We start from the raw sequence: 22,996 nt of genomic DNA, 5'->3' as shown, positions 1-22,996 counted from the left end.
GCTCCCAGATGCGTGGGGAAGGAGGGCCGGGGCTGAGCTCCAGCCTCGTGTGCCAAGGAATATCAGCTCACATGCCACGAATTGCTGATGCCTCATACAGATATTTAAAAAAATACTAAGATGTCAATCGGGAGATGTAAGAAGATAAAAATGTGTTCAAATCATTTAACTGTGACCTACAATGCTAATAAAATTCCAATTAAATGCACCATTATTTACATGTCAAAAGCCCAGGGACCCTCTCTGGATTAGGGTCCTATTGTACTAGGCACTGTATAAATACATAGGAACATATGCTCACAATGAAGATGTTACAATCAAAATGGAAACATTATGGGATACAATACACAAGCATAATCATGATGTACAAATGCCCTATTCGTTCAGTTTATTTATTCATTCTTATTATGGTAGTGATGGTCATATATATATATGAACAAGAGCGTGCAGGGAAGGGGAAGGAAAACATTGTGAAGTGGAGGGAGAAAGAAAGGAAAAAAAATGTTGGACGGCTGAACAAAGATAAAACAAATGCCCATCAATTTAAATGATAAGATTGCTGACTTCTAGGACATCCAGATGTAAAGAGTGTGAGGGAGTGGGAAGGGGTTGAGAGGAGGTGGTGTCAGCTCAATCTTTCCTTGATTTGCTATCGAGAAAATCCAAAGAGGTCACTGGGATAGTCTCTACCATCAACATAGTGAGGATGGTCACTGGAGCTTGGTTTATATGAAGGGAGGAGCACTGAGGGTTGCCTGCTGGAATACAGGGGAGGTAATATTATTTGGTCCCTCTCTGCTCCTTGCTGCTTTCAGCTGTTACACCGGAATTTCCAATTTCTCTTGGGGACTGGCTCTACTACACATGCTCACTGCCTCCACATATGAGACTGAAGGGCATTCAGATCATTGTTAGTGAGCAATGTATTTATTTTATTATGGGTTTTTGTTGTCCAAGCCTATTTGCATTTCTTGCTCACCATACCATACCTTTATTGCGGAGGAGTCACAGTGTGCCCTTACAGACTGACAGCATGTTTTCAACCTACATCGTAATCCTAAAAGGTTTTATCCCACATATTTGGGACACTAGTCTCAAGTTGCTGCTGCATGAAAAAATAAAAAAAACCACTCATGAAGGACATTTCATCCATAGTACTGGCTGCAGAGCAAAAACCAACTAGTCAGCTTCACTCTGCAGATGGTGCTGCCTGCTTGGAATGTATTCTGTTCATAAACATGGCATTACTCCATATCTGTTGTAAATGTTAATTGGCTAAAAGAAGCTAGCTCACTGCCTGGTCAAGAAGCATGCCGTTAAAGAAGGTGGATTTTCAAGCCAACTATTGACTTTCTCAATCTTGATTAAGTGCATTTTGAACTCTGCAAGACTCGTCCTTTACACTTCTCAGAAAGTATCACTATATTTAGACACAAATGGCCCTGATCACCATTATATCTGAACGTGCTCCAAATAACTAAAAAACAATAACTTTCTTCATGTCTTGAAGGAGCATTAGCGTGCATGTGAATGGGTGGGGAATTTGTTTAGGCCAAATCAGGACTAAAAGAGACATTTTATATTTAATTCTCAACATGGAAAGCCTGTTGTAGTTCTTCTATTACTACATTTGTAAAACAGGTCTTTTAGTTCATATCTCCCATTTACTGGGACAAGGCCCATACACAAATCAGAGTTCTTCTCAACACAGCATTACATTTATTTAAAATTTACAGTCAAAATGGTTAATTAAAAGACCATCAAGGAGATAAACTAAGTGAAGCTGTTATTCGTCTGAAACAGCATGGAGACACAACAGAACCCAAAGTAATCTATGCTTTACAGCATTTTTAAGATTGCTACAGGACCTAATACTACACTAATTTACTGTGTAAAAGAAATCAATATGTGACACAGAGAAGACAGTAATGAAAAGTCTCAATCACTAAGCTCCTGGCATCATTCATCCTTATACAATAGGTCTGTTGTACTGTTATATACAATTTGTTGTGCATATTGAAGAAAAGGTGCAAAACTCTCATCCAGCTTATTGTCACAATTTAGCCACTATTAATTTTATGATGGTATTAAATGATTGCTTTCATACAGGAATTAATTCTGCCCTTCAAACAAACAGACACATACCAATGTATCCTGAAAAATAAAGTCCCACATAATGCCCAATTAGTCACAGTTGGGAGAGAAGATTTAAACAATTACATTATAAGACTTTATGTCTGAGAAGTGACATATTGTGAGCGTAAACAAGTTAAGGAGGTAACTACTTTTCAAAAAACAGTTGAAGAAAACATTCTTTTGACATGTCAGAAGCTGACACACCATTGGATTGTCTGTGCTTATCAATAGCTGGGGCGGGGGGAATCAAGAGGGAAAGTCAAGTTGGAGGAAATTGCTTTTTTAAAACATGAACTGGATTCAAGCTGCCTGAGGAACACCTGTCTATGCACTCCCATAGTAATTTGTATCAATAAAAGCAATTTTCCTAAAATTCCCTAAATCTGACTATTGCAATGTATATATAATATATGGCCCTCTGTTTTGGAATTTGATTTTACATTCCATCAGGCCCAGAGTTTTGAAATTTCAGTATATGAGCCAAGACTTAACTATTCCCTCAGGCTTTTGCCTAACTGATCAGTGTTGTATGCAGGTGTTGCAGGAAAGACAGCTTGCTTTTGAAACTTTATTTCATTTAGTTGTTAATGCCTTGTATGTACTTAAGTGTTTAACAAATATGGCCGAGATCACTTTTATTTATAAAATAACAACAAATGTTTTACAATTTAGTGATCTATTAGAAGCACACATTTTACTGTTAAAAATGCTATACACTAGCGCCTCCTAAAACTTGCCAAAATTATTACCCTCCCATGGATCCAGTCCAGCAGGTTTGACAGTTAGTTCTAATAAGAAAAAACTGAGTGGAGAAACCATTCTGAGGATAATGTTTCATTAGAGTTACATTTGACTAAATGTTTTTGTAAATCTACTTTACCCAGCACCAATGTTCCTTCTAACCTTTTCCATCCGTGTGTGAATTTTTTCCACCTATGCGTGGAATAATTTTTATGTGTAGTGAAGCATGAGTGAATGTGCACCATCAACAAGCACAAAACCTAGTTATACAGGGACAATCTGCTAATCAGGTGGGTGGCATCTGAATCTCTCCCAAGTGGCTGCAGAAGCACACAGCTTACAGGGAACACTGCCCAGGACATTCAGAAGTTAAAAGAGATTTATTATCCATTACAAAAATATACTAGCATTAACTGAGACCCTTGCTGACAGAACAAATAAACCAAACAAGAGAGGTTGAACTATCCTTTAGCCCCCTAACAGATGTCTCTCTGGTACAGAGAGAAGGAACATTGGCTGGAAAGCGTGGCCTGTAGTTTTACCTGTATAGTACAAGATAGGGCCACAAGAAAGCTCTAACTTCACACAAACAAGCAAGAAAAATGAATTTCCTTTGAAACAGCATTAAAAAGCATTTATCTAGAATAATCTCATATCAGGTCTCTTTGGTTTTTAGTAAAGGCTTTGATTTCCAGAGAGTAGACCACAATTTTTCATCAAGTTCCAACTCCAATATAATTTATACTTAATGGGGATACTCAGTGGAGCCATCAGCCACTCTGGGCCTCAGTGCAAGGTTGGGGGCGGTTTCTCACCCCAGAAGGGGCGAGGCTAAGGGCAGAAGGGGTGAGGCCCTTAGCACTGCTCAGACCATGGTGCAGGGTCCCCCCACACCACCCTGCTGCTTCAGAGCCACACAGAGCAACAGAGCAGTGCTTCTGCGGTGCATCAAAGGGGCCCAGAGCTCTGGCTGTTGCTGCTGACAAAGTAGCAGTTGTGGTGGCCAAAGCTCCAAGCCACTTTCAAATGCTGGGCCCCTGTGCAACTGCCCCTTTGCCCCCATTTCCCATTGGCAGGCCTGGGGATACTTTGTGTCAATATTGAGTTTCGTACATTTTAAATGTATATTTTTCCAACTGGCCTTAATTTAAAAAGGTAGGTCTCTGCCAGTGCTGTCTTTTCCTGGCATGATGTACCCGTAAATTGTAGCAATGATAGGAATATGCAAGCTTCCTCCCATCGCTCCGCCAGCGTGACTCACTCCTTGCTCACTAACCCCCCTTGTTTTCCAACCCTCTGCCAGATACATATATTTCTCCTGTGAATAAAATGGACAAAGTGACACTGATTAGTTCCATTTTTGAAATACTCATTCAGGACAAAGGACCAAACTGCTTTACTTACACATGACTAGCCCACTGATTTGCTGTGAGCAGGATTTGACCCCGTAAAACAAGACAACCCCTCCCTTCATTATAGTGCAAGACAAATCCAGACCCCAGGGTCCAAATGTCAAAAAACTAGTGCATTAACCCAGTGATACTTAAATTGTATTCTTTTATTATTTGCATTACTGCAGAGCAGGGGTGGGCAATAAGTGGCCCACGAGCTAGATGCGGTTTACACACTTTAGCTCCTGGCAGGCTGCCAGACGCCTCATTTACCTTCACTTCTACGTATGGCTATATGCAGTTGGTGTTGACCGCAGTTTACTGTTCCCTGCCCATGGGAGCTACAGGAAGTGTTGGCCAGGCCTGTGCTGTTTCCAGCAGCTTCAATTGACTGGAACAGTGAACCACAGCCACTCAGAGCTGCAAGCAGCCATACTTGCGGATGGGCAAGTAAATAAATTGCCTGGCAGTCCATCAAGGGCTAACCTGACAAATCACATTTGTCAGACAGCCCACTCATTGCTCACCCCTGCTGAAGCACCTACAAGCACTAGTCATGTACCAGGATCCCCTTTTACTGAATATGTTAACACACATGGAACAAGATGACAGTCTCAAACCCCAAGGACTCATAATTTAGGTCTCACCAGTGACTCAGGAAACCTCCTACCAAATAAAGCTTTGAGAAGCAAGAACCCAGAGAAATGGCATGTCAGGAGTTCCTAAGGGTCTCTAGTTGAAATTACTATCAGATGGCTGCACAACAGTTTGAAAACTATACTCAGAGTGGTTCTCAATGGCTCATTATCAAATTGGGAGGATATACCTAGTGATATTATTCACTACATTATTAAAGATTTCTTGAATAATGGCGCGGACAATATTCCAGTAAAAATCTCTGGATGACACCAATTTGGGGGAGACTGTAAGGATTTTGGAGAACGTGATTAGAATAAAAAGTGACCATGACAAATAGAAAAACTGGTCTGAAATCAGTAAAAAGCAATTTAGTGAAGATGAGCAAAGTACTTTGCTGAGGAAGGAAAGCAAAGCAAATGGAAAATTATAAAATAGAGGCGTAACAAGGCAGACTGGGCCCTGCAGCACTCTTCTGGAGGCTTGTGGCCTTGCCATACCCCACCCCAGGAATCAGAGAGGAATCATCCAAGAGAGGCTAGATGAAGGAAGCGGCCAGTCAGGGACCAGGAAAGTCCTATAAAAAAATGGCTGCAGCACCAGAGCCAGCTCAGTGTATCAGAAGTTCTCCAGGGTAGAGGACCTACAGGACTGATTGCTGGAGTTGAAGCAGCACCTTGGAGAGCTCCCTGTGGAGCGGTATTGAGACTACAGAGCTATTGATAAGTTTTGATGGACTAATGGTTGAACCCTAACCCAGTGATTCTCAACGATGGGTACCTGTACCCCTAGGGATACTCAGAGGTCTTCCAGGGGGTACTTCAACTCAACTAGATCAGTGTTTCGCAACCTGGGGTTGGAGGATGAACTGGTGTTGGGGGTAGGGGGGATTGCAAGTGCAGGGATGACATTAGGATCTGGCAAGTAGAGCAATTCAGGGGTTCCATGTCACAGGGGACCCAGCAAGGCTAAGTTACATGCTTCAGCCCCGGGCTGTGGGCCTCAGGCTTCAGACAAAATTCACAAGTGAAACCTAAATACAATATTCATATTTCAATTCATTACAGTTATAATTGCAGAGTAAAAATGAGTCAGCATTTTTTTCAATAATGTGCTTTGACGCTTCTGTATTTTTGTCTGATTTTGCGAGCAAGTAATTTTTAAGTGAGGTGAAACTGTGAGTATGAGAGACAGATCAGATTCTTAAAGGGGATACTATAGTCCGAAAAGATTGAGAAACACTACTGTGCACTGAAATATAAGTACGATATTTATATTCCAAATGAGAAAGTAAGCAATTTTTCAGTAATAGTATAATAGTTTTTAAGAAGGGTAAAAGTTGGATGTAATCAAGACAAACTCCTGAAAGGGGTACAGTAGACTGGAAAGGTTGAAAACCACTGCCCTAACCTACGGACACAGACTCCATCTCCAGGAGGGGAAGCCCTGAAGGCACCACTCTCTGTTCAAGTGGGGAATGGACTCTGGTGGGATGTTAGTGAGGGACCCACAATGGGCCCTGATAAAGTGATACCTTGGAGGGGGATTGTTGATGTCTTCCTGCACAACTCAGCCAGAGCTGAGAGCTGTCCTGTTACTGGACCCTGCTACAGGAGGAGAACCAAGTAGGCAGTCATATTGCTGAGAAGGATCTGGGGTTTACATTAGATATTAAAAAGGCCAATATAATACAGCTGAGAAAAAGGTTAATATCTTTCTGTGATGTATTAACAGAAGTTTTATATAGAAACATGAAGTAAGTGTTCAGTTTTAGAAAAGATGTGGACAAATTGGAGAGAGTCCAGAGGAAAGCCATAAAGGCTAGTTCTGTACTACCTGGAAGACTGACCTGCTGAGGGCTGATCTTCCAGGCACTTTCTGAAGTCAATGTTGACCCTGGAACTCCTCATGAGCAGTGAGGATTAAGGAAGGTTGACAGGAGAAACACTCCCGTTGACCTGCCGTACAGCCTGTCGTAGAGTTAGTCTCATTTCCTGGGCTCCAGGCCTCTATTCAGTTCACTAGCCCCACAGTAAAGACCCCACAGCTCTTGTTGAGGCAAGGCGGTGGTGGTCTCAAGGGAACCTGGGCCCCACCCACTCGTTCCGGGTTCTGGCCCAGGGGCCCTGTGTGGCTGCTACTGATGAGGAATGAAATGATTCCCTTTGCCCTTGATATTGCAGCTCTTCTCCCTGGGCCTCTTCCCCAGACAATCCCCCCAGTACCTCCTCCAGGTAGCGGCAGCAGAAGCAGCACACACACCCTCCCCCGCCCCTTGATCGGCTCCCCCATGTGACCAGCCCCCTCGCTGCTGAAGCTCCTCCCCTCCTCTTCTGGTCCTAAAACTCTCCTTGCCTCTTTCTACTCGCCTCCTACACTTTCTTCAGTCACTTCCACACTCTCCCCCTGCCCTACTGAAGAAAGGGTTTTGAAAGGCAGCCTTAAGTGGGATCAGCTGGCCCCAATTGATTTAGGGCAGCCTCCTCCCTAGCTGCTCCCATTCTGTCTGACTGCCAGCTCACAACAGCCCTGCTTTTTCCCGCTTGTATTTTCTCCCCTGGCCTCACCCTGTCACAGACAGACTGAAATCTTCTGCTAAGTCGATTTTTAGGTACCCAATTGGCATAGCTGAAATTCTATAGCAGCTGTTGACGTCTATGTCTAGTATAGACATAGCTAAAAATGATAAAAGGTTCAGAAAATCTAACTTGTGAGGAAAAGTTGAAAATCTGTGTATGTGTAGTCATGATTAAAGAAGACTGAGGGAAGACCTTCTAGCAACCCTCAAATATGCTAAGGGATGTTACCAAGGACTGTGATTAATTGTTCTCCAGATCCGCTAAAGGCAGGATGAGAAGTAATTTGCTAAATCAGCATCAAGAAAGGTTTGGGATAGGTATTAGGAAAAACCTACTAACCACGGGGACAGTTAAGCACAAGAATAGGCTTCCAAGGGAGGCTACGGAACTCTTGTCATTAGAGGTTTTAAGATCAAGTTAGACAAACACCTGTCAGGGATGGTCAAGATATAGTTGGTTGTACCTCAGAGCCAGGAGCTGGACTTGATGACCTCCTCCTCCAGCCCTACATTTTTATGATTCCATAGTTGTTCCTTAAAATGCTTTGAAATCCTCACATGGAGAGTATAATTAAAAATGCAGGGCATAATTTCTATTTTTAAATGATGAAATTGCAGGCAGTTGAAGACCACTTGGTCTATCTTTCCTTTACACTTTTTTCCAACATTGCTTTTTGTTTCTTTTTTGCACGATATAACCTCCAGAATAATCTAAAAGACCTCCAATAATACTGCTGATTATTCTGTCATCTTCATAGGTGAATCATGGAGCATTCAAAAAGGTCTAAGAACCCCCATTGCATAAATTATACCAACTGGCCCATTACAAAGTATTTTTCTGTGGCAAGACTAGGTTCTAGCCCAATAATAAAATAATTCAAATAGGAATGCACTAACACAAACGTAGCTGTAGTGAGTCAGTATGGCCTCCCACTGACTCAGAGGCAGAGGAGGCTGCGCAGAGGCCCTGGTGGGCGGGCCCGGAACCAGAACACCAGTGGCCCGCCCCTCAGAGGGCAGGGCCCAGGGCTAGAAGGGCCAAGGGCAGGGCTCGGGACACATTAAAGCCTGGGCCTCCAGGCAGGGAGGAGGCGCCTACATGAGCTCCCCGGCGCCAAGGGCAGAGAGCCTGTCGCCGCCCGGCCGGGCCAGAAGAGCAAGCCCCCAGCAGCCCCGAACAACCATGGATCCAGATGCCCCAGGGGGACTACCCGGACTTCCCAGACCTGTCAGGACCTTCGTGCCGGCGGAGACCCCCCGCCTTGGAGGAAGCCCCAGACGCGGCCAGACCAGCAAGGGTGAGCGACCACAAGGTGCCAGGAGCGGCCTACCCCAGAGTCCCGGCGGACCACTGCAGCCCCCAGGCCCAGGATCGCCTCGGGCCCACGGTGCTACCACCACCAGACTACCCCAATGATGTCAACATGAGTGACTGGCCGGAGGCCCCGAAGGTGGACAATTTGGAGGAGACCAACCCCGCAGGACCCCCTGACCAGATGAACTGGGACCTTCCCCCGGTGGAGGTAGAGGTAGGAAGTGGCCCGGGGGACGACGCTCCCGAACCCATGGCAGTGTGTTGCGGCCTGGATCCCCACTGCCGTGGTCGTGTGTGAGCGACCCCCAGGGCCCTGGGCTGGGTCACAGTGGAGTGGGAGGGCCTGCGACCCCCCACCCCCTCCTTGACAGGGCCAGCCCACGCTGGGCCTGTGCTCAAACCCTTGTGCTGTTGCCCCGCCCCAAACTGAGGGCTGGGCCTGTGCTCAAACCCTTGTGCTGTTGCCCTGCCCCAAACTAAGGGCTGGGCCTGTGCTCAAACCCGTGTGCTGATGCCCCACCCTGAACTGAGGGCTGGGCCTGCACTGTATTACTATTGTGAACCGCTGCCCCGCCCTGGACTGAGGACTGGGCCTGGACTGTATTACTATTGTGAACTGCTGCCCCGCCCTAGACTGAGGGCTGGGCCTGGACTGTATTACTGTTGTGAACTGCTGCCCCGCCCTAGACTGAGGGCTGGGCCTGGACTGTATTATTATTGTGAACTGCTGCCCTGCCCCGAACTGAGGGCTGGGCTGGTGTTATAACCCTCTTTTGGTTCCTGCCCGCCCTAGGCCAAGGGCTGGGCGTCCCACGACTCCTACATAGCTCTAAGACTAACAATTAATACTTAAAACTAAATCTTCTTTTGAACAGGGACGATTTTGTTCTGTATTGACTCAGCACCTAGCACTCTAGTCCCCTAGTCCATGTCACTAGTCCTAGTCACTTAGGTATATGGTAACACAAAAAAGTACTAACACTGTTCCTTTACTAATCATGCGGCAGCCAAGAATTGTTTACTCAAGGGCATCTCCTCGTTACCAGTTAGCCAAAACCTGAAGGCTTATTTTTTCTTAAATTCTTTAAATGGTAGTCGAACCTTTTTCTCCTGGTATCCACAGTTCGAGTCAGATACTTATGGCCAGGTTTTGCAAAGAACAATTTTCAGATTTCTACTGAAAACTGATTTGTCTGAGAATTTTTTTAACATTCTTATAAGCATTTAAGATTGCATTACATCCAAGTGTATGAAAAGGCAATGGTACCAAAGAAAACTCATAATTAAAAGTCATCAGGGCAGCTGCACAGCACTCGGCTGCAATTCTGAACATGACTCCTACATTAATAGCAATTTGTATCATTCATTCACAGAGGACATGGAAGCCTGCAGCCAAAAACGATGTAATTGGTTACTTACTGGTAACCTTCCAAGGAGCAGAAGTGTAATCAGTTACATGGGCAGCTGCCTCTTTACTTACCCAGCCAAAAAACATTAAACAGCACCTGGCAAGAACTCATGAAGCATGTATATCAAGAAGGAACAGAAATAAATGGTGTTTTACAGAAGAACTACAAGTTCCATGTAATTTTGGCTAATCAAGAACAATAAATTTGGCAAATTGTAAGAATTTCTAATCAGTTGGAAAGAAATTGTATGATATGAACAAAAACAGTTCTCTAGCAGAGTCAGAGTAATTTTGTCTTTTTACCCTCAACAAATTTCAGTATACTGAAATCAACTGAAACTTCCATCTGAGCAAAAAGCAGATTGGTCAAAAACATGGCCATGGCACATTTCTTGCTCATTTCACAAGATAGGCTGATCTGTTTTCTAACATGCCTGAGGCAGACACACATTACTACATGTCCTTTGAGATATCTCATGCTGGAAGAATGGGGGCTCAGCAATGAGTTTTTTTCTATTTCCATTGTGTCATCTTGTTCTGTGTTTCACAATTCACTTCCATTTCTGACTGCATCATATTCCTCTAGTCCCAGCTTCACTGTTAGGGTTAATTACAGACATACTTCAATACTTTTGTCTAACTATTATATTATTGTAGTTACTTGCTTAGGGTGCACCAAAATGTCCCAGTTCATTAACAATACAATATCATTTACATTGTCTTGATCTTGACATACCAGATCATACTAGTCTTCTTGTTATAGCTAGGCTGTTTCCTGCTCTGAGGAAAGGTTCTGACCCCTCAAATAGAAGATATAGAAGAGACAGGTTTGAATGAGAGGTTAATTTAAACACTACCATGGCCATGTCTACACTAGCCCCAAACTTCGAAATGGCCACGCAAATGGCCATTTCAAAGTTGACTAATGAAGCGCTGAAATGCATATTCAGGGCTTCATTAGCATGCGGGCGGCCACAGCACTTCGAAATTGATGCGCCTCGCCGCTGCGCAGCTCATCCCGACGGGGCTCCTTTTCGAAAGGACCCCGCCTACTTTGAAGTCCCCTTATTCCCATCAGTTCATGAAAATAAGGGGACTTCGAAGTAGGCAGGGTCCTTTCGAAAAGGAGCCCCGTCGGGACGAGCCATGTCAATTTCGAAGCACCGCAGCCGCCTGCATGCTAATGAAGCGCTGAATATGCATTTCAGCGCTTCATTAGTAAACTCTGAAATGGCCATTTGCGTGGCCATTTCAAAGTTTGGAGCTAGTGTAGACATGGCCCATGAGTTTAGACTTAAATGCAGGGACTTAACAAAAAACACCATATGAGGAGACCCACATTCATCAGGGCTGCAATTCTACTGGATCAGCAAATTGCCAAGGGAACAAGCCGCACCCTCAGATCAGCTCTGAGTTGTGATCTTCCATGCATGGCAAACTAAAAATCACCGACTCTGCAGGTAGTTCATGTTGCTCCATACAAGTCACTTTACATAAGCACTGTTACAACTGAGGAAAGAGCAAAAACTCAAATACCAAAAATTTGCCATCCACAAAAGGTCGCCTTACTGTAGCAGATGTAATGCCTACTGCAGGAATGACCTAAAAATGGCTATTTTCTTGAGCAAACTACAATTAATGTGCAGTCAGCAATCAAGGCAGCTAATAAACAATATCTGGTTGAATGCATTAGAGAAACATTACTGAGGCTCACTGTCAAAATACTACTTCTGATATCAAGTCCCCCATCATGAGCCTCTCTAACAGTCCTGGAGTCTGGCTTCCTAACATTAGCCACTAGGTGATCAACCTCAATGCTCCACTCCTAGTGAAATTTTACCGCTTAGCTTCACTAAGTTTATGTAGAGCACAGAAGACTTACGACGGTTGGAATATTTTCCTCATTGAAATCTACCCCCCTCCCCTGCGAAAAGGCCCTGTCAGTGATCCTTTAATCTGCCAAAAGCACATTTTATGGTCATTGTGCACCTGCTAAATGCTCCTTGCTTTTGTCAAGATTTCCAGTGTAAGGCATCATTAGCCACAGGAATAAGGGGTAGGTTGGGTCCTTCAGGATCACTACAGGCACTTCCACACCCCCTATTGGAATGTTCCAGTCTATTAAGTCCCAACTTGCAACTTTCTATACAGGTCAGTGTTCCTGAAGATGCAGGCATTGTACAACTTTCCTTACCACGCCATAATCAGGATGGTGAAACATACAGTTTATGGGGACTGCTGAAAAATGACAAGAAGCATAATCAGAAGCCCATGGAATGATGGAATAGAGAAAACTGCATCATAGGAAGCTGAGCCCACCCCTGCAATATCCTGCAATTTGTTCCCAGAGCACCTAGCAACAGAAGGTAGTAAGTCACACTGTGGGACAGTCCACAATCTACTGGTCTCTCTGAGGATACAGCACCAACTGTGTATGCACTCTGCCAACACAAGGAGCATTGTGTAATTGTGTATGCACAAGTGATGCCATTACTCAGGTTTATTATTGACAACTTAAAAATCAACTTAACATGGTAGCGTACAGGTGGTCTTGGTGTGAAGCATGTATCAGCACACCCCTTCCACCTCCAAAGAAAACACTAGCTATTCATCTAATAGAGCTTTTTGAACCTGAAATGATTATTAAGGGGTGGGGGGAAGGTAGGGATACAATTATCTCTTACAGCCTAGGGTCAGTAGCCAAAATAGCAAGGAGAAACATTTTTTTTCAAAACTGATTTAAAAAACTCAATAATTCAAGAGCCACAATGCATGTGACTAAGACTTTACATAGCAACACGATCAGAACACAGACACATTATCGTATCCCACAATGCTGTACACAAACTAAAGGGTGAGTTCTCCAACATTTGGAGACCACAAATCATTTGCTATTTAGATATGAGTTGTTCACTGTTGGGCTTTTAGATGTTCACTGTTTATCAAAAATAATCAGGAAGTTGTTTTGTTTTTTTTAAATTTGCAATTATAACGTCGGGAGCTGCAAAGAAGTCCTTAAAGAGATGCAAGTACCTCTGGAGCCACAGGTTGCAGATCCCTGCTATAGCCACTAAAATTGATGATCTAGGGTCATGTTACAGGACTAGTATGCAAACTTATGCCAAGTATCAGAAAGTCAGGAAGTGACATTTTGGAATAAATACCTACATCTTTGGCCTCCCATAAGGGGAGGGACTCCATATACGAGGTTCACAAGAGCAGACTTAGGCCTGGTGGGCCCTATCAGCTAATTAGGCTGCAAGCCAGGGCGATTTAGGTTGGAGGTAGCTAGTTAAGGACACTGTCCAGGAATATGAAGGTTCTGTGAAAAGCCAAGTTGCAAAGCGGGAGGATGCAGCTGGGAAAGGATGCAGAGAACTAGGCTGCACTAACTCCCTGGGTGGAAGGCATTTGAAAATAGCAAACTGGATGGAGAGGGGAAGCCAAGTAAGTAGTAAGAAGCCCAGGGAAACAGAGGCAAGAGGTGAGAGAGTGGCTGCTTGTCATAGGGTGCCTAGGCTGGAACCCAGTTTAAAGAGTGGGTGTGGGCTCCCCTACCACATTGTGGAGAGTGGCAAGGGTGCTGGAGGTGCAGGCCAAGAATCTGGTGTGGACAGACTAAATTCCAGGGAAGGGGAGGGCTTTAAGGACTTGCCCAGAGGACCAAGTCAAAGAGAGGAAGCTGCAGACCAAAGTGGGAGAAGGGCAGCAAAGTAAAACTAGACAAGAGAAAACAAGGGAGGGAGAGTGCATAGTGTCAGAGCTACTCCCTAGGAAGTGCAGCAGGAGGCACTGCTCAAAGTGAGTAGACCCCATGACTGTTGTATTTAGATTTCATCTTATATTAAGTGGAGAGATGATGTAAGTAAAATTGGACTCCTCAAATCTCCTCTTCAAAATCCAAAATGTCTTGAATGTATTTCTCTGAATTAATTTCTCTGCAAGAACAAAACAGCTCAACATATTCCTGTAAATCAGTCTGTCCCCTTGGAACATCGTCTGTTGGGCCTTTAGGATACTTTGCTAATTATATCCCAAGAAGCATTTGAGCTGTGAATCTGGATTCATTTCAGCTATTCTTGCTGTTCTGGGGCAAGCAGAAAGACAGCTGTCACTCAGCGTGGACACATTTCTCACTTTGTCATAAGATTCCGTCGGAATGAGGCTGGAGTTATAAGCAATGGCTTCCTGCACACTATATTTGGCTCAGGAAAGATGATTCATCTTTGCCCGGTCAACTGTTTCTAGTCCAGCTAAACCTGAGGCAACACTCCAGAGATTCTAGGGCAGCCAGGTCCAATAGGAACTCAAAGATCACCACAGCTGTGGTTGTAGTCCTTCCCTGTTCACCAAATTCCGCCTCCACCCACTCTAAATAAATGCCCTCCTCCTCACCCAGAGCCAGGCACCCCCAGCCCCCTGCCCACTTCTAATTCATGCCAGCAACTCACCACAGCCACTGGAGCCACCGCAGGGGGAGCCACTAGAACCACCACAGGGGCTGGCACTGGAGCTGCTGCCACTGTCACAATGCACTTCTCCCACCAAGCGGTGGGGCGTGTGTGTGGAACTGGCGCAGAGCACTCCCTGCATGCAGCGCTCAGAAGCCACATGCAGCGCGAGAGCTTTATTTGCCGTAACACGGCGTCCTATTCACCACACGTGGTGAGTGGAGAATGTATGGGACACCCCTGTTACAGGGAGTATGCCAGCCAAGTGCCCCTCCTCTCTCCTGCTCCACTCATGCCCCACCCATTCCTGACCATCCACTCCCCACCCGTGGGAGCATGGCACCACTTGTCGTTGGTGTGGGTGTAGTCCCCTCCCCCCTCCTCCCCTGAAGCAGCACGGCCTGAGTAATGCTTTCAGGCCACACTCCTGAAGGGGAGAGGCAGGACTGCTCCCATGCTCATCACAAGCATTTGCAGAGCTCATAGTGAGTGGAAGAGTGGTATGTGACCCCGCAGTGCTCTGCCTACATGTCACTTATAAGCTAAAAGGTGTCCATTTGGTGCTACAGCCACCAACTAGGCACAATGGGAGAGATGGCCAAGGCATGACCAAGGACTAGGGTTAAGGCTCAGGGTTACTGAAGAGATGCAGTCATGACTGGTAAAGTTACTGATGGTGTGAGAGTGCGGTGCACTGGTTCTTTTGCCTGCACTGCCAAACAGATAGTATCAAAGTTAATAAGAAAATGATACAGAAAAGAAGTATCTTAGATGATTTCATATTCAAATTTTTATTGAGTGGCAATATCCTGTAAGATTGCTGTAGGTTCTGTGTTCTTTGCCTCTCCAATCACTTGCCAGGCTGGCCTACACATGCTACAAGATAAGATGTGTGATCCTCTTGTGACTACTGCCACAAGTAGTTATTCTGGTCCCAAACACACAGAGAAAAGACAAGAGGGGAAGATTTATTAAAGCATGCTCACCTTTGGAAAATCTAGATTGCAAGATATTGACAAAGCAGGTATGACTGGATATAAGAAAATTCTTCGCTCTTCGTACACACTCATTCTATAGTCATCCTTTCTCTGATTAATGTCATTGGCTCACTTAGTTCAATCCAGAAAGTCATTCTAGTTGGAATAGTACTCCATTTGGAAGTAACCAAAATCATCTGTTTATTCAGGCCTTCCATTTAACGAAGTATTTGACATTCTTTTGGCAGTACATCTCCTTTTTGGAATTCCTCTCTTTCAGTCTGTAGTTGGCTGAGACTTGGGATTGTAAGAGTGTATTTGCCATATTTGGACGGAGAAGCATGCCTGTCTACTCTGATTTATTTCCATAAGCTGTATCCAGATATGGACATATAATAATGTAATAATCAGGACTCCACTTTGTAAAGGTGAATGCCTCTACCTCTAAAAACTACATAAAATGTCTCAATCACGAGGTGAAAAATGTTTACATGTACAGTGTGCAAAATGTTTTAAACTTCAAGGTTTACCTACAATCTGTTTGACAGATTCTCTTTTCACTGCTCCAGTTTACTGTACACTGGATTATAGACAACTGGTTATCTGCCTATAATGGTTTCCTGACACTTCCCATTATAAGGCCCTATATATCATTAAATTTCCCCAAACATCAACAGTTTGGACTGGAATTTTCCATGCTAGATGTCTTCCTCGGGTGTTTTGGGAGTATGTTTGTATTTTTCCCCTTGCAAGAGGAAACTGCAGCCATAATGGCTCAAACACTTCCGTAAACAAAGTTAGGGAAAAATATACTCTTTTGCCAATGTTAAAAAAACTTGAATTTTTCTTTAAAATGTTTTATTGCACCCATGCTTTGGTGTTGGGCAGGGGATGTACCTTTTGTCAATGAGACAATACCACAATGAGTGCGAGGGACTGGATTAGATGACATCTCAAGGACCCTGCCAGTGCTATGTTCTATGTAACTTTTGACAACCCTGTAGTTCAGTTGCGATTTTAGAGTTTAACAACTAAAATATGTAAAGATTCCATCCTCACTGACCTTCTCATACCTCCCAGTACCGACAGTATTCTTCAGGCACTATCCCTAAGAGGAACACTGTATGATCCCTCCAGTCATTGGCTACAGAGGTGAAGTGGGAATTTTCCTGTCGTGGCTGTTCACCAATATTGTTTCAGCACTACTCTCTCCTGCTGGTACCCAGGCAGCACAGTAGAGGGAGTGATTTGAATGCAGTGGGAATAAACAGGTCAAAGGAAAGATATGAATAAATTGAGAAAAGTGTGTATAGGTGTGGATGGGCAATAGAGGATTCAACTGGAACTAGATAGGCAAAAAGACAGATCCGAAGAGGAAGGACAGGCTAGAATTGATAAGAAGAGGGGGATGCAGATTGGACAAGGTGCTGAGGGAGGAGGATATGGGACTGGCTGGACCAGGAGGCTGAAACTATGAATCTAGGAGAGAGTGGTAGAGAGAAGGAGAGATCTTGTCAGTGAGCTGGAGTGCTGGGACAGAAGTTGGCCTGGCACAAAGAAACTGGAAAAAGGAGCCAGAATCAATAAGACAGACTGGATCAGAAAAGTAGGATGGGAGTCAGACTAGTAGCTATTGGGGAGGTGGTAGACACTGACTGGATGAGGAGGACTGTGTTAGTTTTTGAAGGGCAAAGAGAAGACCCAGAGGGCAAGGAGAAGATGTGGATAGGGCAGAAAAGCATGTCCACTGAAGCACACTCCTCACCTAGAGCTTGGAACGGAATCCATGAGAACTCAAGTCTCACCATTCCTTTGCTGTCTGAAAATATCTATGAAACATACTAATGAAATGTTTTACTTCCCCCACCCCAACTGTGCTGGTCCATAGAGACAATGATGATGCCACTCAAGTGGCAGAGGTCTGTGCAGTGTATCTAAAGTGTCTCCAAACCCTACATGACGGAATTTCAAGTGTTTTTAGATTGCTTTAAAACAAAATGCTACATTAAATGAATATTAAGGTTGCAAAGTCTAGCACTCAAAAAAGGTAGAAAATGCCACAAAGTTGCTTGTGCAAACTCAGTTTGGCCCCCTTGCAGAAGTAAAAGTGGATCAGAGCAGCACTCTGGTAAGAGTCAGCTGCCAGACTGGCCTGTACACGGCCAACTTTTTGTTCCCGCCACCAGTCCTGCCAAAAGGCTCTAGTAGTGGGTGGAGGCTCAATTTCGCAGTCCCGATCCAAATGACAAATGTATCTGATTTACAGGTATTTCTGCAGCCATAGGAAAAAAAACTGTGCAGAAACTGAAGAGCAGCATACCATTGCACAGTACCTCAATGTTACTCTTTATAGTGTTGTTGTTATTAATCATAATAATAATGTGTAGTCACACTTAGAGCTGCAAAATGGGAGAAATATACCCAGCCTAGCCCATCATGCTAAAAGATATTCTAAGAACTCATCTGTTTTTCAGCAGAATTTTTGCCATTCCCAGAGACCTGTTAAATATTAGGTATTTTTATATCTTTTTGTACTATCTGAAATTCTTTAAACATTTTATTCCTAATTTTAAAATACAGTCATTATAGTCCATCTATAAATGGTAATTTCATATAATCCTTTAAGTGCTGTAACATGAAACTACGCATCCCAAGTTGAATTTAGACATCTGAAACTAGATTAGGAAGTGGAAATTACACATTGTACAATTTAAAGAGAAAAAAGAGCTTTTTGAGTAAAGGCAAGAGGGACCAAGGAATCAGAACATAAAAGAAGAAAGTTGAAGTGTAAATTGATTTAGTAAGACAATTTATGCTAAACATTTTGGCATCCTAACTGCACAGTTGGAGGGGAGAATGAAGTATTTACTTCTTGGACAAGTTCCTTCTAACTTTTTGTCAATCTTGAATCTTCCATTCCTTCATATCACATCCCATAAAAGCATATTTTTAATATATATAGTGTGTGTGCATGCACTAACCAGATGGCAAAATTGGATTTCATGCAAGAAACACCATTTAAATGGGCCTCACTTACATTTTTTGCAACACTAAAATATAGCACTTCCTAAAGCACAGTACCTACAATAAAGAATGAGCAATCCCATTACATATTCCCAGGTATATGAAGTGATTCATCTTATTCCAGATGCATTGAATTAATTTAAAAAACCGCCATCAAAACCATTTCTCTCTCATTTGTCCCTTGCTAGACTGAAGTGAATATTCTTTTACTGTATTTAGATTATCAAACAGCAGTCATGGAAATTCCATGTATCAGTCCTGAACAATTTGTTGCCATGCTACAGAAACAGCCAGCTACATCATACCACCAAAATATGATTAATTTCAAAATATTCTAGACACTAAGGTTGTATATCATCATTTAACAATAACTTCTTTTCTCCAACTCTCAATTCCCAAGAGTACAGCTGAAGCATGCCCAGACTAGTAATACATAATGTGGTTTCTCTGAATTTCTGTTCAATAATTACTGTAGTAGAATTTATAAAAAAGAAAAAAAAGCTCTATTTGTTGTTATTTTTATTATCTCAGATACAGCTGTTTCTTGTCACAATACTGTCAGATCAGAACTCTGAACAACTGATTGAAGGTCAAGATTTACCCCCTAACAAAGCAGCAAAACATATGTCTAATATTCATTAGCAACCAGGCCTCTCACTTTTTTGCTATCATCCATGGACCAACAACTACGAACAATTTAAAGCATTCTATTTACCTTGTGTCTGCATTTAAGTACAACTCCATAGGCTCCTGGAACACAAAGGAAAAACAAACTGATTAATTACCAAGCTGTAGGAAAAGGAAGCAAAACGCACTATACTTCACAGCAACCATAATGTGCACTGTTTTCTTACATTTATATCTAAAATGCTTTGTTGCACTTCCATGTAGCAAAATTTAAAACTGAAGCTGCTTGTAAGTGCCTTTAAAAAAAAAAAGAAGAAGAAAAGAAATTTAAAAAAAGAGAAAGAAAAAGCAGAGCCAGTACTCAGCCAGCTCACATCCCTAAACCCCAACCAATCACATAGCTGGGGCTGCTGAGGCCCCAGTACTCAGTACCAGCAAGTACTGGCACAGAAAAAAAAAAAAGCACTGCTGCTTGTAAACACATGATTTTATAATTCTTCTGTTAATGCCTTATTTTTTAGAAATACGAATATGCAAGAGAATCTGAAAATCTGCATATCCCTAAAATAAGTGTTAGTAGTATAGACAGACACTAATGGACTTGTAAAAAAAATCAGCAGAATAAAGAATGATTTTGTGTATGTTGTGGTACCTTTTTATTATTTTTAAACTTTAAAGGCATCTCTTATGACTTATCCACATTTAAAATGTTATAGAGGCACAGCTGTAGTGGCATTCTCCCATTGGTTCAGGTAATCCACCTTCTCAAGAGGCAGCAGCTAGGTTAATAGAAGAATTCTTCTGTTGACCTTGCACTGCCTGTCTACACAGGGACTTACGTCAGCTTAATTTTACTCCCCAGGATTATTCATGCCCCTGACACATCATGATTCAAATGTATTTGGAATGGCAAAATACTTTTTCCATTTCTTTGGACATCCTGATCATTTAAAATTAGACAATGATTTTATTACTTAATACATGAAACGTTTTGTCTAGCTCCATAATGTCCGCAGTTAAGCATAGAAATTGTTATGGAAATCTAAGAAAAGAAGGTACCTGTTCTGTAACTGGTGCTCGAGATGTGTTGCTCGTGTCCATTCCAAGTTGGGTGTGTGGGGGCACATGCCTAGTTGCCAGGAACTTTTTGCCCTAGCCAGTAGCCATAGGGTCGGTGTAGTGCCCGCTGAAGTGGCGTCAATATGGTGACCAATATATGCACCGCCCACCCCTCCTTCTTGCCAGCTACTCCGGCAGTGGGGAAGGTGGGAGGGTTTTGGAATTGACATGATCAACACATCTCCAAGAACACCAGTTACAGAACAGGTAACTGTTTTTGTTTCTTTGAGTGACTGCTCATGTCCATTCCAAGTTGAGTGAATACAAGCCAATGCCTAGGAGGTGGGGCTGGAGCCCTGAACGGACTGCAGGACAGCCCTGCCCACCACAACATCTTCCAGTGTGTTGCATCAAAGCGTAATGTGCTGTAAAAATATGAATTGAGGACAAGTGGCTGCCCTACAGATGTCCTGGATAGACACCTGCATCAAATACACACAGACAATGCCTGGCTCTCGTGGAGTGTGCCCTAACCAGTGGGGGAGGAACCCCTGCAAGCTTGTAGCACACCTTGATGCACTTCACTGTCTAGGAGGAAATCTGCAGGGAGGAGACTGGAAGGCCCTTTATCCTATCAGCAACTGCCACAAAGAGTTGCTGAGTTCTTCTAAAGGGCTTAGGCCTATCCATACAGAAGGCCAGAGCCCTTCTAACATCTAAGATATGTAAACATTGCTCCCTTGGGGCTTTGGGTACAATACTAGTAGGGAATTGTCTTGGTTAACATGAAACATGGAAACCACCTTAGGTAAAAACAGGGTGAGGTCTCAGCCTAACCTTATCCCTGTGAAACACTGTGTACAAGGGGTCCACTGAAAGTGCCCTCAACTCAGATACCCTCCTAGCTGAGGTGATTACCACCAAAAACACTGTTCTGTAACTCAGAAACAGCAGGGAGCAGGTACCAGGATTCAAAGAGGGCCCCCATAAGCTTGGTTAACACCAAACTGAGATCCCACAGGGACAGAGGTGCCTGATCCTCGGGCTTGATTCTTTCTAAACCTTTCAGAAACCTTTTGACTACGGGGTCTGAGAACACAGAAGATGTCCCATAACCCAGGTGAAAGGCTGAGATAGCAGCTAAGTGCATCCTAATGAAGGAGAGGGACAAACCCGCCTGTACCAGACCCCACAAGTAATCTAAAATCAACAGGATGGGGATTTGCAATGGACATATCCCTCTGTGAGACACCCACACCAAAAACCTTTTCCACTTGGCTAAATAAGTCACCCACATGGAGGGTTTTCTACTAGTTAACAATACTTCCTTTATGGGATCCGAATAGGCCAGCTCCTAGTCCCTTCAGCCACAGAGCATCCACACTGTGAGGTGCAGCAACTGGAGATTGGGATGTTGCAGTCTCCCCTCTTGCTGCGTCAGCTGGTTCAGGTGGATTGGCAATGTCATTGGCTTGCAGATCAAAAAATGCAGGAGGGTCGAGTACCAGTGCTGACAGGTCTATGCCAGTGCCACCAAGGTGATCAGTGCCCCTTCTGAACAACTCTTGAGGAGGACTCTGTGAACTAGTGGGATCAGAAGGAAAGCATATATCAACCTGCCTGACCAGGGGACACTGAAGTCATCTGCCCAAGACCCCAGGCTCTGATTGCAGTAGGAGCAAAATGTCTCACAATTCGCATTGAGGTGGGAGGCGAACAGGTCCACCTGGGGATACCCTCTCTTCTGGAAGATAGAATGAATGACCACTGAATGGACAGACTACTCGTGATCCGTAAAGCACCTGCTGAGTTGGTTTACCAGTGAATTGTGCACACCTGGAAGGTAAAGGGCCTGCAGCATGATGCTGAGCTGTATGAAGAAGTCCCAGAGCATCATGACCTCATGACATAGGGGAGAGTAGCGCGCACCCCATTTGCTGATATAGTACATTGCTGTCATGTTGTCTGTACTGACTGACACGCAATGTCCCATCTGATTGGCCTTGAAAGTCATATATGCTAGTTTGATGGCCCTGAACTCCCTCACATTTATGTGGAGCCAAAGGTCTGAAACGCACCAAAGAGCCTGGGTTTGTAGCTGACCCAGGTGCACTCCCAACTCCTGGTCTGAAGCGTCCATTATTAGGGAAAGTGAAGGTTGATGATGGGCAAAGGGGACACCTGTGAGGATAACCCCTTCATCTAACCACCAGTGCAGGATTAACAAAGTCTGTGTCGGCACTGTAACCACCAAGTCTAAACTGTCTCTTACAGGGCGATACACCAATGACAACCATAGCTGTAGAGGGCCCATCTTTAACCTGGTATACTGTACCACAAATACCACAAAGGTGCACACTGCCATGTGACCCAGCAAATGCAGGCAGCACCTGGCTGTCATGGTGGGAACTTTCAGGATGTCTCAGATGATGGCCCCCATGGACCTGAACGTGTCATCCAGCAGGAACACGCTGGCACACCTGACATCGAGTTGTGCCCTTACAAACTCTATTGATTGAGAGGGGACCAACGCCGACTTTGCCTCATTGATCAAGAGACTGAAGCTTACAAAGGTTTGATGGATCAACTGCACATGCTGAATCACCTGCTCTGTTGAACGACCCTTGACTAGCCAGCTGTCCAGATATGGGAA

General features: G+C 43.9%; 1 protein-coding gene across 1 annotated transcript in view; it reads right to left on the bottom strand.

Moving 5' to 3' along the window:
* The window catches only part of CDKL5 (cyclin dependent kinase like 5), a 238,763-nt gene that overhangs the window by 94,535 nt on the left and 121,232 nt on the right, over window positions 1-22,996 (bottom strand). The window contains exon 3 of the mRNA XM_074993895.1: window positions 19,373-19,407. Within this exon, the coding sequence (XP_074849996.1) occupies window positions 19,373-19,407 (35 nt within the window). The remainder of the gene's footprint in view (window positions 1-19,372; window positions 19,408-22,996) is intronic.

Source organism: Carettochelys insculpta, chromosome 1, assembly GCF_033958435.1.
Source record: "Carettochelys insculpta isolate YL-2023 chromosome 1, ASM3395843v1, whole genome shotgun sequence".
Classification (NCBI taxonomy): Eukaryota; Metazoa; Chordata; order Testudines; family Carettochelyidae; genus Carettochelys; species Carettochelys insculpta.
Note: the sequence above shows the minus strand (reverse complement) of the source record. Positions and strands in the feature narration are given on the sequence as shown.